The sequence below is a fragment of the Panthera uncia genome, chromosome D1 (assembly GCF_023721935.1).
Source record: "Panthera uncia isolate 11264 chromosome D1, Puncia_PCG_1.0, whole genome shotgun sequence".
NCBI classification, from domain to species: domain Eukaryota; kingdom Metazoa; phylum Chordata; class Mammalia; order Carnivora; family Felidae; genus Panthera; species Panthera uncia.
This window is the reverse complement of record NC_064808.1, coordinates 81,622,211-81,637,924: the sequence shown is the minus strand read 5'-3', so window position 1 is coordinate 81,637,924 and position 15,714 is coordinate 81,622,211. Positions and strand designations below refer to the sequence as shown.

Below are 15,714 nucleotides of genomic sequence, written 5' to 3'. Positions count from 1 at the left end.
CCCTACCTATCACCCTTCTACCTTCATCCCTTTGCCTCAGCCAGTTCCACAGAAATAAAACTGAGGGAAGAGAGGGGATCCAGAGTTGCCCCAGAATCTGGAAATCTGAGGCACCCTAGCTTCATGTGATCCCATCCTGTTGGAGCTTGGGTCCACGGAATGCAGGAGGGCCCAGGGCAAAGAAGAGTCTGCAGGCAGCACGTGGAGAGATGGAAAGGAGACGCAGGCGGGCTCCCCACAAGTGGCAATTAATCAATCTGGGGAATTAGCTCCCACAAAAGGAAAGGAGGAATCCAATCAGTGCCTTTGGAGCAGCGCTCCAGAGGGTGCCGAGCCAGAGGCAGGATATAAATAGAGCCGCGGCAGCTTGGTGTTCAGAACAGATGGCTCCGGAACGGGAAGCACTTTGGCCACAGGGCTTCTGGCCCTGGCTGGACCAAAGGGGACTGACGAATCAGCTCGAGTTTGTGCATCAGGACCTGCTTCTTGGCCCCACTGCTAAGCAGCTTCTACTTCCACAGCATGGGACAAACTGTGGAAGGAAGAAAGATGCCAGTCTGGCCCTTTGCTGGCTACCCTTTCTTCACCCAGGAACCAAGAAATAAAGGCTTGTGTTTAGTTCTGTGGTAACTCATTGCTGAACCCCCAAAGCAGGCAGCTAGGAAGCATTGGAAGACCCATTTCTGCTCTGGACAGGAGAAGGTAGAGTTCAGCTGAGAAGCCATGAATTCTGTTTCAGAAGGAAGAATACCCAGGACGGATATCAGATGCCCAGCTGGCTCTCAGCCAGTCCTACTCACAAACCCCAGCAGTCTGCTGCCCTCTACCTCCTTCCTTCACTGACCACAGAAATAAACAGCACTTTGCTTCAATGTACATATATATACATAGAGAAGCCCACAAACTACATACATATGCATTTGTATCTATATCTATATATATGTAGATTTGGAAGATGGGATGGAAGTCCAGCCCTCTTCCAGGATTTGAGAAACTGAAACACAAGCAGAGAGCAGTAAAAGCCATTGCTTTCCTCTTCTTCACTTCCAAAGATATTTGAAGAGGTGAGAAAAATCAAGCCAGGGAAGAGGGGAGAGGTGGGAAGGAGGCAGATCTCTCCCTGTCCCTGGTTCACTTTCTGATCTCTACCTACAGGTCTGCCCCTGGCCTTCTGTCCTGAAAGTGAGACCGGATGGCCAGGATTCAGAGGTTCCACTCTGGCCAGAGGCAGAATGAACAGAACAAAGGTCAGAGCAGCCCCAGAAACTGCCCGCCTGCTGGCACACCCTCATCCTCCCTTGCCCCTCAGCCCAGCACTGCCACTCAGGGAACACTTAGAGTTGTGTCGTGTCACAGCAGGGTGGCATGGCCAGGGTCATCATGATCCACGCTGTTGAGAATCGCCGTCTGGTCTTCCGGAAGCTGGCGGTGGCACAGGTCTGAGAGGCGGGCAAAAGGGTCAGGCCGAGAGTGTCTCTTCTTCTTTCGGAGGCAGACGGCTTCATCGGGCCACAGAACCTGGGAGTCTGGAAGCTGCTGAGCCTGGGAGGCAGAACCGTCTAGAGAGAAGGGAACAGGTGCACCAAACAAATGGGAAGAAAATAAAGTGGGTGAAAAGGAAGATTGTCACCTCACACACTCACCTTTTTCATCTGCTGGGACATCTATCCTGGCTTTCTAGTATGACAGTGAGAATCGCTGAGTGTAGCAGGGCCTGGAGGCCACTACAGCAGAGATCCCCATGTTGGTTATATGGGTAACCAACCACATACACTTGCTCCCTGCTTGTACTGAGCTGAGAAAGTAGGATAGTAGCATAGGTCTAGTCAATTGGCATTTTTTAATCTTTTATTTAATATTTAGTATATTTGTTTAAATCTGTTATCTAGTAGTTACTAGAAATACTTTTATTTTTATTACAGTAATATCAGTATTTCTTTTTTAGTGCCACTTGGGTACCAAGCATCATTCTAGGTGTTGGGGATCAAGGAATCTAAGAATGGGTTGGGACTCATTTTTTCACCCCTCCCCTGTCCCCCCCAGAAATGATGGACTTTGCCCAAGATTTCAATCCCTGCAATAGAACCAGGCCTGGCGCTTCCAAGACTTCTAGGGCCACTCCTGTGCCTCATGGGCCTTCTGCAGAAAGGGCAGTAAAGCGCTGGGTTTCTAGAAGATTATACTTAAATGTGGGGTGAGGAGGAAGAAACAAACATTACAGACTTAAAAAATACAGAAATGAAATTTTCAGATACTGATAGCAGCACAAAGAAAGCTGAAAACAGGGCCATGTGAGAGCCAATGACTGATGCACACTTCTACTCTTGGAAGGAGTCATGCCTGAGTCTTAAATGGAGCCTTCTGAAGCTCCGAGGGAGAAGTGTTACCAACAGAAGGAAGGGAAAATGTGAAACCCCTGGGTTAAGAGCCAATGTGCCACATTTCAAAGACAGAAGGCTATTGCAGATGAAGCAGAATGAACAGAGGACAGAGACAGGAAAGACAGAGAAGAGTATCGTAATCAGTTTGAAATCTGCTCTGGTTGCAGCAGGAAATTTCTGGAAGGTTTTAATCAGGTGTGTGCTCATGTGTTCATGTGTGTGCATGTGTGTGTGCACACTGCCATGGCTGAAAGAGGATGCTATTACATTTTCTAAAGATCACTTCAGTTTCTGGGTGTAGAATATGTTATAGAAGGAGCGAGGATGGAGCAGGATAACTAGTGAGGCAGTCACTGCAATAATCAGGGTGGGGATGAGAGTAACTCAGAGTTTAGTTTTAGCAGTTGAGGTGGATTTAGGATATACTGTAAAAGTTGGGCCCACAGACCTTACCAAGTAGATTGCACAGGACACGTGAGAGCAAGAAAAGCAAGGCTGAAGGAGCCCAAGCAGTGAGGTAGGCAGCAGTGCCATTTGTGAGGTTGGGGGAGAAGTGAAGAGATGCAGATTTGGAGAGGATAATCAATAACTTTATTTTGGACATTTCAAAGGCTTATAAAACATCTAAGCACATGTTCAACAGACAACTGGAAATATGAGACTTGTGCTTATGGAAGAGACTGGGGCTAAAAACATTTGGGAGCCATCAACATATTATGGGGCACAGGACACTGTAACAGAACAAGAGGGAAAAAAACTGATGTGGCTCTTTTTGTTAAAAAAAAAATAGATATGTACGTAGGTGGGTACATGTGACTTCAACTGCAATGAGCTTAAATAGGTTGAACATTCAGCTTTGGGCTCAATTTCTCACCCAAAGCCTAAAAAAAAGCTTCTTCCTCTTTTCTGTCTCAGGACTCCCATCTATAAACTAATAGGATAATAGCACCACCCAAAGGCTAACTGAGAGACAAGTGCTCACTGTCTTCCAGAGAGTCCAGGGGCCTCTACAGGACACTTTCCCAGTCTCCAAAGAAAGTTACTCTCCAGTGGTTATTAAAGATCTGCAAGGAAACTGTGCAGCTGTCTTTTTTTGACAGCCTATCATAAGATTCCTAAAACTATTGGTAAAAAGTACATGATAAATATTAAATAGTTTTCTAAGTGTAAAAAAGGGCTGAATTATTTTTGCACAATCTTAGAAGCCATCTCTCACTGGTGGATAAACAGACATATTTCAATGGAAATGTCCTTTATATGAGGTAAGGAGATTTCATTCTATCTCACTGAGAAAAGTTTGGTCATCCAGCAGAGGCTGGGTCCATGCCACAATGTCCCTTAAGCACTGAGTAGGACCCCATAATTCCCATGTCCAACTAAAAGGTCTGAAATAATAGAGAAGAAATATATAAGGAGATAGGGATATTTCCAAAAGGCATATTACAAAAAAGAAAAGAAAATATGCTATTTATAGTATTTATGCTAAAAAAAGAAACATGCTATTTAGGTCATGATCTATAGTTCGTGAGTTTGAGCCCCACATCGGGCTCTGTGCTGACAGCTTGGAGCCTGGAGCCTGCTTTGGATTCTGTGTCTCCTTCCTCTGCCCCTCCCCTGCTTGCACTCTGTGTCATTCTCTCTTTCTCTCTCTCTCAAAAATAAACATTGAAAAAAAAAATTTTAATTCTAGAGAAAACCCAAGGTTGGGACCCTGAGCCAAACAATCCCATAATAAAGGCAGAGAGAACTGGAAAGAGAGGATCCGCCATTTACCGGATCGTTTCTTTGACTTCGAAGAGCCCTTGGATGACTTTTTGGGCTTCTTTATCCGTTGGTATTTCAGAGCCTCCAGCCTCTCAGGTGCAGCAGCATGCCCAGGTGCAGGTGGATGTGTTCTGGAAGGGACAATTAGAGAGGCACAGGTCAGCTCCCAGAAGAGGAAGCTTTTGAAGAGGGGCTGGAAGAAAACCACATAGCCGACCCACAGGAGGACAGAGTACAGTTCTATGGAGTCCCAGATATCCACAATGTTTCCTTGACATCCATCAGCCTCTTGATTGCTCCTGGAAGGGAGAAAACCCAGTAGAAAGCTCCAGCAGTGGGAGGACTACCTCAGATGGAAACCAGAAGACCTAAGAGAGGGAGAAAGAAACTTTAATAGTGAGCCCCAGCCCATATCACTCAAACATGGAGGAGGAAGGTCAGAGAAGAAAGCAGCTTCAATGTCCAAAGCTCTCAGAAATCCTCACAACCAAGACCTTTAAGTGAAAAGTAAAAAGGCAGATTAAAGCAGTAGGTGAGTAATCCCACCCCAATTAATTGTCCTCCTCCAAAAAGAGAAGGCCAGGGCTAAATGAGAAACCCAATATCAAGTGAGATGGAGGTACATAAAACCCAGCTTCTTTGGGCTTCTTCCTCTCCATCTATAAAAGGCAGGCGGAGCCCTAGCAGCTAAAAGTAACAGATACTTGCCATCTACCAACATTTCAGCAGGAGTGTCTCCCTGACCCTCTGCAATCTAGGCTCAGATGCCATCAGCCATGTAAGCAAATAAAAGAAGGTAAAAATAGATTATGATGGTTAGTGTCCAAATTCCTTGCCATCAGTAGCAAGTGTCTAGTGAATCTCTACATTTTAAGATTCAGTAGAGAAACCAGGGTTGGGAGAGACACCATGTATATCAGTCTCTCCTTCTCCCCCAGCTGCAGAATGGATGCTGTCATTTGCCTGATGGATCAACTACGAGGTTAGAACGAAGTCCACAATTTGACTGGAGCCTGTGCAGCCCATGTGACAAAGGGAACCAAAGGTAGCTGGGAGGATGGACTTTCTGTGACAATCTGTGCATACTGGAGAGAATTTTTCAAAAGTCATAAAAGCAAATCTAGAAGACTTGTATGTTATAAATGTCATTTCTTCTCAAAGTAAGCCAAACTCGGAGCCTGAGGAATAAAGGGAGAGAGAGAGGAGTCGCTCTTTCTTTCCCGCCGGTGCTGGCTTTAGCACACCATCAGGGAAGTAGGGACATTCTAGGACCATGGTGGACTGAGGTGAATCACACTCTTCCTCAATCCCCACATCTCCTTTTTCCATCTCCGTCACAACTGGTTTTGAGTAAATTCTGATTAAAGGGAGTAGGACAGCCAACCCTGTGAGGGGAAAAGAAGTCCCCAGTGGTGAGCAACAAGCAATTTGAGATCGAACAACAAATGACAGCAGGATGGGAGGTCTGCAGCCCCATCTCCCCAGTATTGGCCACATTTGTGGGGATGAAGGAAGAAAAAACTTACAGACTAATTGTTGATAAGCCTCTGGTCTCTGGGGTTTCCTGAATTAACTGGCAATGAAGAAACCTCCATCTTCTTTGATGGATATCATCAGTCCACAGTCTTTTAGTAAATAAAGTATCAAGACTCTCCTCCAAATTTCAGGTCAGAAACAACTTGTAGATTTCCCCCTGATAGCACAGGGCTAGGGGGCCCCACCTACATGCACACACAGGCAACACATGGTCTCATCTCGTAGAGAAGTCCAACTCACCAATAGAAGTCAGTCTTCCATCCCCAAAGCCCCAACCCACCAATTCCCCATCCCCTCCTCTTTTAAACTCTACCCACAGAGATCCTATATAGCAGGTGCTGCTGCCAGGGAATCTGGAAGGCAGGCAAAGGGTAGAGATGGCCAGGGTATGAGGGAGCATGACTTTGCACTGCTGGTAGAATGTCCTCACCCCCTTCTCATCCTTGACTAGAACTTCTTCAGCTGCCTAAAAGGAAAATCAAAGGTATGAATCCGCCATTCAGTTTACCTCTCCCCTGGTCTTGGCCAGCCTTTTCAGAAAGACCACACAAGGTGAATGATGCATGGTCTGAAGAGGCATATGACAAGCAAGTGGATCCAGAGAGCAGTGTTTAAATGACATAATCCAGGGTGACCTATGAGGGCATAAGAGAAACTGGTTCAGGGTGCCCCCAAAAATTCCTAGGGATTCTCCAAGCCAGGTAAAACATCCAGAGATATATGAAAATTAACATATCATTACTTTTATCATTTCCCTTATATAGCATTTATTTACCACTTACCATGCAAGTACTGATCTATGTTTTTTACAATAGTTCTCTTTAATCCTTGCAACAACCTTAAAAGGTAAATTCTATACTGATCCTATTTTTTCCATAGGGAGAAACTGAATGTGGAGGGTTAAGCAGCTTGTCTGATAATCCAGTTATTATGTGATAGAGCCAAGATTCTTAACATTAGGCTAAACTGCTCTTCTAACTTCTTCCTAAAGAAAACAGGTACAGAATCTATCTAGAAGAAAAACAGTGCTTCCATACCTCACCTGAGAAATCAGTGTGCCCTGCTGTTATAGTCATTGACAATCTCTGTTTCAGTGGCACAGTCAGGGTAAGACAGACCAGGGATTGGAAAAAGCTGACTGATGTTATATCTTCAAGCAAAAATTCCCAAATGGTAATGATCCATTGAGAAGGATAAGCCAAATTTCCCTTGTGAAACAGCCAAGCTCCAGCCCTTCCAGGACACCTGCTATCCACCTGTTTTTGCTTTGGGCTCAGGGCTCAAACACAGAAACATGACAGAAGGCTCCTCAAGGTACCAAGACACTCTATGGATGCAGGAGAAAAAAATAAAATAAAAGCAAGTGTGTCTGGAAGGGGTGGGGTGTAAAATGGATCTTTATTTTAAGCAAATTATACAGAAAAGACACATGGAATGTGGTCCAACAAACTTTACCTGCATCATGTAAAGCCTTTTGGAATCAAACTGCCTCTCTTTTCTAGGAAGGGTGACCTTATCCCCAGTCAAGCTCACAGCAGGAACTATCAGATAATGACATTTGGGTGATGGTGTCTCTCAAGACAGTGGGAAGCTTGGGTTAAGCAACTTCATCCTATCCCTGGAATAAAGTTGGTACGTGAATTTGAGGTTGACCAGTAGGTTACCCTGTTAGAACAGCATCCAACCCTGGGCTCTCCAAGAAATGGAGGTCACAGTTCTCTTCCCAAACTCAATTCTTCTAAAATCCAGCAAACTCTGGGGCTCTCCTCCTCCCAGGAAGTAAAAATATGAGGCCTAAAAGCCTAAGGGATTTTCTGGATCTTCCTTGTCATATGGGGTTTCCCCTAATCTCCAGTGCTCTGTCCCACTGATGTTTCTCTGCAGTTCAGAACCACCAAAGAATGCCTGGAATTTACTTTCTCACTTTCTCTCTCTCTCTTTTCATAAAATCCATAAGAAACCCAAATCACAATCATTTAGCCCAGGGGCCTTGGCTGCTTAGCTCTGTGCTTACCCAGAATAGTGAAGAAAAGACACAGTCAAAAAGGTTCAAAAAGCAGGCAAAGCCACAGGACAGAAAAGTTAAAATCCATGGGACATTTCCCACTCTTACTGCACTGAGGGCTGACCATTCCAACACAGTTTGCAGCTGCCTGTCCCAGTCAGCAGAGGCAGTGATTTAAGGAGCGTTTTCATCCTCTTCATGATTGCCTGACAGCAGACTCTGCTTGTCTGACCTTAGACTAGAGCAGAGGCTGAGGAAATCCACTCACATATGAGGCATAGCCAGGAAAAAGGTCACTTCATTCTCCATATACAAAGCAGAAAGCCAGAATTGTGAAGGTCAGCATCCACCCAGCATCCACCCCACTTTCTAGTGGGGTCAGAACTCAGTGTTTGGCCTCAGAACTCAGGAGAGATTTGTTTCCAAATGGGAGCTCCTTCCTGCAGTTCACCAGGAAAAGGGGGCCCATCCATCCTCCCAGACCCACCTGATTAGAGACCAAAGTCGGCACTAACAGGACAGGGGATTCAAGGGTGGTGTGAGAAGAGGGTTGCTACTGGTATGAGAGAGGGAGCCGAGAGAAGCACCAGCCTCCCAGACGGCCACAGAAGGGGCAGGTCCACGCAATACAACTCCCCGCTCTGAGGTGGGAGTTGGGAAGAGGAGAAAAAGGGGAGAGAGAGAGGAGGAGGAGAGGCGGGAAGACAACTGCAGGTTTGGGGAGAAGGAACAGGAGAGAGACTGAAGGAAACAGGAACAGAGCGAGAACGAACGTAGACAAGACGTGTCACATCTTCTCCAAGCAAGACCGAGTGGAGACACATGCAAAGGCGCAGCATGAAGACAGCGTCTGAAGAGGAGCCTGACGCTTCCCAATGGCCCCAGCAGCTACCGCACCCAGGGAGCTCTCAGCAAGCAGGAGTGAGCGGTGGCTCTTGCTGCCCAGCACCATCAAGGTCTAACTCCGAGGCTGCGGGGAGCACTTTATTCTCCTAGGCTGGGGATACTGGCCAGGCCCCAAGGAACCAAATCTCCCTCGTCGCTGCCCTTGGTTTCTGGGTTTGCCACAGCAGTGAGAGTATGATAGCTCAGCTCTCAGACCTGGTGCAGTGGGGACATTGTGGAGACAGGGATCAACAGCTGGGTGAGGGGAGTGGCAGTAACAATGGGGAATGAGGTCCAGGCATTTTCCAAGAGTGGAGTGAGAACTGGTCTTGGTGCTATCACCTCTCTGGGCGTGACAGAGGGGTCACAACTAGGGTTCAGGGAGAGAGAGTAATGAAGGTGGAGGATGGTCCAGTCACCATCCCCTGGAGCACCCACCCAGTAGGCCACAGGAGGCTCCTCATGAAGGAAGCCTCATAACTACTTCCTGACACCCTCCCTGCTCTCTCCAGTACTAATGGCTGCACTGTGGCACCCAACCAGCAGCAGACGCGATCCCAGGGCCTCTTGGCTGCTACAATTTTATAGCTACAGATCATAAAGAAATGGCACAGCATCCCAGTCCTCCTTATGGGAGGCCACTCTTATGACTGAAGATTTATAGTTCTGAGTTCGGATAATCAGCCTCCCTTGACATCACTAGGTGGGCAAGGGATGCCGATGCTTCTCACCTAGGGAAACCAGGAGGCTCTCCTGACTCCACACTGCTTGTTCCCAGAAGTACAGCCAATGGCGTCCATGGAAAAAAGAAGTATCTTAGTCACCATGAGAGACAGTGAGTCTCAGGTGACCCTAAGCCTCTGTAAGGGACTCAATACCCCTCTAAAATGCCCAAGTTCCTAGATTTCCACCTGGGAGAATGCCAGAAGAGGACCAACCTCAGTGGAGAGCAGAGCGCAGTGCTTTACTGCTCAATTTCTTCCTGCCCAGGGGAAGCCTGTCCTCTCTCCCTGGGAAGATCCTCCCAAGACCCTAGAGCTCTGACCCAAGGAGATCAGGAGTGACTACTACAGGGACCTTGGAAGCTATGTAAGCCTGAGGGCGAGGTCTACATCTCAGTCCTGTAACAACCAAGAATGGGCTATAGAGGGCAAGGAACATGGGAAGTGGTGACATTTCCCTGCCCTTGCCCTCACAGGACTACAGGTGACCTGGTCCTAAGGAAGACCCAGCTATTGAGGGAAGGAACTGGGCCACACCCCAACCCTGTGCTCCTTGAGAATATTAGTAAGATCCCAAGAAGACTGTGAGGGACCAGCAACCTGAGGGGAAGATCTGAGTCTCTGCGGGGTCTAGGAAGGAAGGGGGTGGTGCTATGCCTGAGGGCAGAAGGGGGTCTGTTTCTGGATATGAGTGTGGCCCTGACGTTTCCAGAGGTGCAGAGATGCAAAGCAGATTTAGGCATTCTAGGCCCCTTGGGGTACATGCAGGGTCTCAGGGGGCTTCTGTGGGAGGCCCTGGGTGTGTTGGCAGCAGGGATCTGAGTGAGGAAAACTGCAGAGAGGCTCTGGGACAGGCTTGGCATGTGGGGTGGGAATCAGAAGCTGCAGCTAGGCGGTGCCCGAGCGTGGCCTGGTGAGGCTGTTGGAGCAGCATGATGTGGGGAACCCAGAAGCCGTGGGAACAGAGCAGCAGAGGCTGCCGCCCACAGAGGGGGTGAGGGGACATGGTTTGGATTCCCCTGTAAAGGAAGCGATGGCCCTGCCGAAGCCCCGTCCGCCTGTCCACCCCCCCGCCCCACCCCAGCCGCGGAGCTCCCTTACCTATTGAGCTGAGGAGAGGCTTGTCTCGACAACACTGCCCAGATAGCTGAGATCAATCAGAAACAAAGCAGTTATCAACACGGGCCGTGGGGGAACCACCCACGCACACCCAGAGGGGAGGAGGGGAGGAGCACAGGGGCCAGAGAACCACAAGCGAGGCCAGAGAATGGGGTGAGGGGAAGGAGAGGAGAGAGACAGAGAACCAGACGGCACGATGGACGAGGCAGATGGGCGCTGCACAAAGCACAGACAGGGCTGCGGCGCACAGCATCTCCTGCACAGACAGAGGCACGGGGTCCCGTGGGCGCGCCACGCCTGGCGTCCTAGCTAGAGCTCTCCTCCACCTTCTCCACCTGCCAGGAGCAGGGGGGAGTGGGAGGGGAGGCTGTACTTCCAGGTACCAGAGAGGGTGGGAGTGCATGGGGCAGGGGAAGGGCGCTGGGCTCCCTCCTCTCCAACCGCCTCCCATCCTGCCTACCACCAGACCAGCCTCCTCTGGAACACTCTGCTCCCCTGCACAGGCGGCCACATCAAGAAAAGAGACCAAAGGACGGAACCAGAGAGAAAGAGAGAGTGGGAGGGAGGGCAGGAGGGACCGGGGGCACTACAGAGATGTGGTAAGCCCTTTGGAGCAAGTCGGGCCAACCCAAAGAAGATGGAGAAGGAAGAAAGACAGACAGAAAACCAGACTTGAGGAGGAAGGAAGGGGGAGGGGGAGGAGGAGGAGGAAGAGGAGGGCCAGGGAAGAAAGATGAGAGAAAGAGAGGTACAGACGGGCATCCAGGCTGACTCTGGTACCTGGAATACCAGCTGCTACAGTTTAGTGTGTGCCCTCTCAGGCAGGCTGGTCGCAGGAGCTTGTCTGTTTGTCTGTCTGTCTGTCTGCCGCTTCCTGTGAGGCACACAGGTTGGGGTAGGGTATGTGGCTCCAGGCACACAGCTCACAGGCCTGAGATTTTGCTCCCAGCCTCCAGGAGTGCCCCCTGGAGAGTCTGTGGGAGGGGCCCGGCGCTCTCTAGGCTGCTATGGGCAGGAGCTTGGGAAGAGGAGCCCCAGGCCTGGTGGTCCAGGGAAATGAGGCTTCAGGGTCCTGCTTAGCAGGGAGGACAGCCCAGGGAAGGGAAGGAGACTGGATACAAGGTCTCTGGGTAAACTCTGGAACCACCCCCAAAGCCAGGATCACGGGGATATGGAGAGCTCTCCACTCTAAGAGTAACTGAGGTGACCCCTCACTCGGACACACCACACCCTCCTCTCCTTGCCCACGTGTGTCCATTCCGCATTACCCTGGGGGCCTCCTGAGATCTCTGGGCTGGGTAGAGGAGATCCCTCATGCTCCTGGCAGGGTACCTGGGCAGGTAAGCCCCACCTTCAACCCCATGACCACACCCTGTCGATGCCAAGACCAGAACTCTCCCGAAGGGATGCTGCACCATGTCCAGACAAGCCCTGTCATTTGGGTTGATGGAAGGGGTGGAGGGCAGGTAAGGAATGGGGGGTGGAAGATGACCAGGTGGAGGTGGGCAGGAGAAACCAGCTCACACTCACCCTGAAGTAGGTAATGGCGGTGGGGGGGGCTCTGGTCTGAGCAGCTCCTCCCCCATCTTTCGAGGGGAAGGCGTCTGTCCAAACACATCCAGGTTGTCCGCAGGCCCTGCAGGGCCTGGCGGAGGGGAGGGGTAGCCTGTGGCCAGAGTGGTGAAGCCCATGGTGGGCCGGTAGCTGGGGCTCCCGCTGCGGCTGCTCTGGGAAGGGGAGCCGGTGGATGGCGTGGACTTGCGAGAGAAGCTGACAGCGGCCGGTGGCTGCAGGGTGATCTCCGACATTTCTGCCTGCTGCAGGAGGCCCGGGCGGGGCCGGGCCCGGGCGGCAAGCTCAGGGGAGCCGGTGCGGGAGCTCAGGGGACTTTGGGTCAGAGGCGAGAGCCGGGAGGGCTGTAGCACCACTTGATGTAAACTGGGCTCGGCGCGCCTGGCCTGCCGGGGGCTGGGCCGGGGCCGGGGCTGGGGCTCGTACCACCGGGTGTCCAGGCCAAATGTGCTGGGGCCGCTGTGCCCCCCCGGCTCAGCCGGCTCGGGGTAAGGCAACACGGGTATGCCCATACCTTGGCTGGTATGTCTTAGCTGCCCTTGGCTCACCAGAGGTTGCATAGGTCTGTCCTGCCACTTAGCGGAGGCCGGTGCTGGGACGGGGCCTCTGCCCGGCGACTTGCCTGCCCAGCCCTTGGGCGCCTCCAGAGACAGGATGCCCGGGTAGGCCGCAGGCACCTGCAGGGAGGTGGGGGGCAGTCCTCGAGGGAGGCAAGCCTTGGGCTGCAGACTCTCGGCTACGTCACAGGGGTGCAGCTGGTGGGGAAACATCATGGCCGGGGTTTCCAGTCCCCCAAAGGGGAATTCTGGCCGACCCCAGGGCTCAGGGGAGCGCCCTCCTGTGGGTGTCTGAGTCAAGGGCAGCGTGCTGTTGGAAGCGTTCTCTCCGTTTTCCTCAGGAATGGTGGGGTGGCCAAAAGGCCCCTCAGTATGCAGGGGTGGGGAGGACATGACAGAGCTCAAGGGGCTGCCCACTTCTGGCATGTAGAAGGGCGGTGGCTCCACCTCCCCAGGGCTGCTGCTGCTGAGATACCCATAATACTGGCCATGGTGGAAGGGCCGGGGAGCGGGAGGTCTGGCTTGGCCTGTGGCCTGGAGCCGACCTTCCAGGCCGCCGGGGCCCTCCAGCCCACGGGGCTGGAACCGAGGGCTGTATGCTGGTGGTGGCAGGTAGGACTCCTGGCTGGATGACAGAGGGGTCAGCTGGGACTTCAAGGCAGCCACAGATGTGGGCACCAGTGGGTCCTCGTTCTCCTCATCTGACTGGCGGAACTCAGGGTACATGTCCGTCTCCTCGGCAAAGGGAAAGCCCTCGATGCGCCTGCTCTTCATCGAAGGCTCCATCTCAGAGGGATCCATCACAAAGCGGCCATCAGGGCCTCTGCTGATGAGCTCAATGGGTGTCGTGGCCTCAGCCTCAGCCTCAGCCTTGGCCACGCTGTACTTCTTGCTGCTGATGGCCCTCTTGGTCTTCTTGTACAATGACAGCTCTTTCTCCCGGGTGGGACTCAGCATCCTCTTGGCTGCTGGCTGGCCTTGGTCATCAGAGGACTCCGATGGGGCCCGGAGAGTGCGGATGCTCTCAGGGCTCACCTTGCCAGATGACAGGCTGTGGGGGTGAGTGAAGGAGCCGGAGTGTGAGGCAGGGCACACCTGCTCCTGCACTTCTTTTTCTTCTCTTAACAAACAACCACAAACACCTAAGATAATACTAAGGAAAAGGGGTGCAGATGGGCTGCATATTTTGGCATGAAATACCTTGGCCAACTCTCCACTGTCTAAATGTGTGCTGGCCATTTTTTGAATGAACACCCACATTTCTACTTTTATTCTGTCCTGCCCTTATTGTCTGCCACACTCTGTCCAGTCACCTTCATTTCCAGGGTGTTCAAGCAATGCAAGCCCATCTTAATATTAACTTAAGCAAAACACACTATGAACGCAAATCTATTAGGATGAAAAAAAATAACAAACACGTTCCAAAGCTAAGGAGATTATCTGCTAATTTGGACTGTCCACTCTACTGCTCCCTCTGTTAATGTGGACAACTTAAAATTACCGTGCAGATCAGTTAACAGCAAACAATTCGGAAACACTTGTCTTGGGGCTGAGTGAGACAAACCACCTGCCTGTCTCCACCCTCAACCCTCTGCCCATACGTCACAACAGCAGGGGCACTTACGGAGACTCCAAGCTCTTTCTGCAGTGAGTGATGGAGAGTGGAGGATCTGGAAGGAAAAAGAAGGGGAAGAGACCCTACTGAGGCCAGGGATACAAAATTTATCTCAGGTGTCCTCAGGGGCTGGAGCAAAGCCACATAGGACAGCAAGCCCTTCCAATGTTAGGCATCTTTGGGTCCAGTCCAGAGTCCTGTGCCCACCACTACACCTGCCTTCTCTCTCATTCTGGCCCCAGCACACCCTCCCCAGCATCCTTCTTCCTTACTCCCTCTTCCAGATCAAGTCCTGCTGGTAGTTCTACCCATAAGATTCCAATTTCCCTTTTTTTCGAGGGAGACCATGCTAAAAGTGGACCTTCTGTCCCAATGGGGAGCATTTGAAACTGAGCCAGGTAGAGCAGGGTGGTGGGGGCAAACACCCACCTTTTTTGCGCTTGAGCTTACGCTTGCGCTGCTTGTTGACAAAGCAGGCGGCCAGGGTGCTGAACAGGATGGCAGCTGCCAAGAAGCAGATGGTAGCTACGATTCCAGCCAACACAGGCCGAGCTAGCCCGTCATCGGTCAGGTCCGGCTGTGGGAAGATGTCTGCAGGGAGGGGCGAGGAACACACATGACTCCCTACCTCCCTCCCATAACAGCCCCCACCTACACTGACAACTACCTCCCAAGTATTTTTCCCTACCTCTGTAGAACAGACAATGTTAAAGCTCAGGCTCCATGTTCAACTCTAGCACTTGAAGAGGTTTGTATAGATGGGGAAGAGACAGAAAAGACTAGTTTATGGGAGTCAAGTGATAGCTACAGAGCTTGTAAAGAAGAAATCACATCTATACCTTACCCCATAAGGGTAATAATTTCAATAATAATCTATAGTTGGCTACTGCTGTTTGCAAAGGGCTCTCACGCATATTACCTGATACCCTCAAATGAGACAGAGCACATGCTATTGCTCTCATTTTCTAAGGTAAAGAAACTGTCATGGCAGAGTTTGTGCAAGTTGCTTACATAGATACTACAGATCAGTGCCCAAACCACAACACTGCTACTCTGACCTCCTGTTGGTATTTTCTGCCTTCTGCTATGTCATCTTAACAAAATGAGAGTGTAGATGTGAAGGTACCTTGAGGGAAAAATGCTATAGCAGGGAGAAGAGGTTGTGACCACAGAATTCAGATCTGTCTATTTCTAAGTCATTATAGCACAACTAAGCAACTTCTACAGGGAAGGTTAGCATGTACTGATCATCTCAAGTTCAGAATACTGGAGCTAGCATAGACATTCAACACAGGTCCCACTTCATTTTACAGGTAAAGAAGTGAGTTTCACTTTGTGCCCAAATCCACACAGCTTGTTAGTGGAGCCAGGACTACACCCCATCTACTGTACCCTACTTCAAAGTCAGTTATAACAGTAAGTGCCACTTTTTAGGTTCTGTGCAGTCTGATATATTTGGCTGGAACCCATTGTTATGGTGATATAACGATGGATGAAAATAACCCAAATCACACTGATGAGTTGAGTTGGCAAATGAATGCTACAGCTTTTGGGAATG

At 50.5% G+C, this 15,714-nt stretch overlaps 1 protein-coding gene across 1 annotated transcript in view; it reads right to left on the bottom strand.

Annotated features, from left to right (window-relative positions):
• Window positions 1-1,350: 1,350 nt before the first annotated feature.
• Window positions 1,351-15,714, bottom strand: part of IGSF9B (immunoglobulin superfamily member 9B) — a 36,074-nt gene continuing 21,710 nt past the window's right edge. The window contains exons 15-19 of the mRNA XM_049654068.1: window positions 14,586-14,747; window positions 14,166-14,211; window positions 11,943-13,592; window positions 4,155-4,276; window positions 1,351-1,559 (exon numbers count right to left, since the gene is read on the bottom strand). Of these exons, the coding sequence (XP_049510025.1) occupies window positions 1,351-1,559; window positions 4,155-4,276; window positions 11,943-13,592; window positions 14,166-14,211; window positions 14,586-14,747 (2,189 nt within the window). The remainder of the gene's footprint in view (window positions 1,560-4,154; window positions 4,277-11,942; window positions 13,593-14,165; window positions 14,212-14,585; window positions 14,748-15,714) is intronic.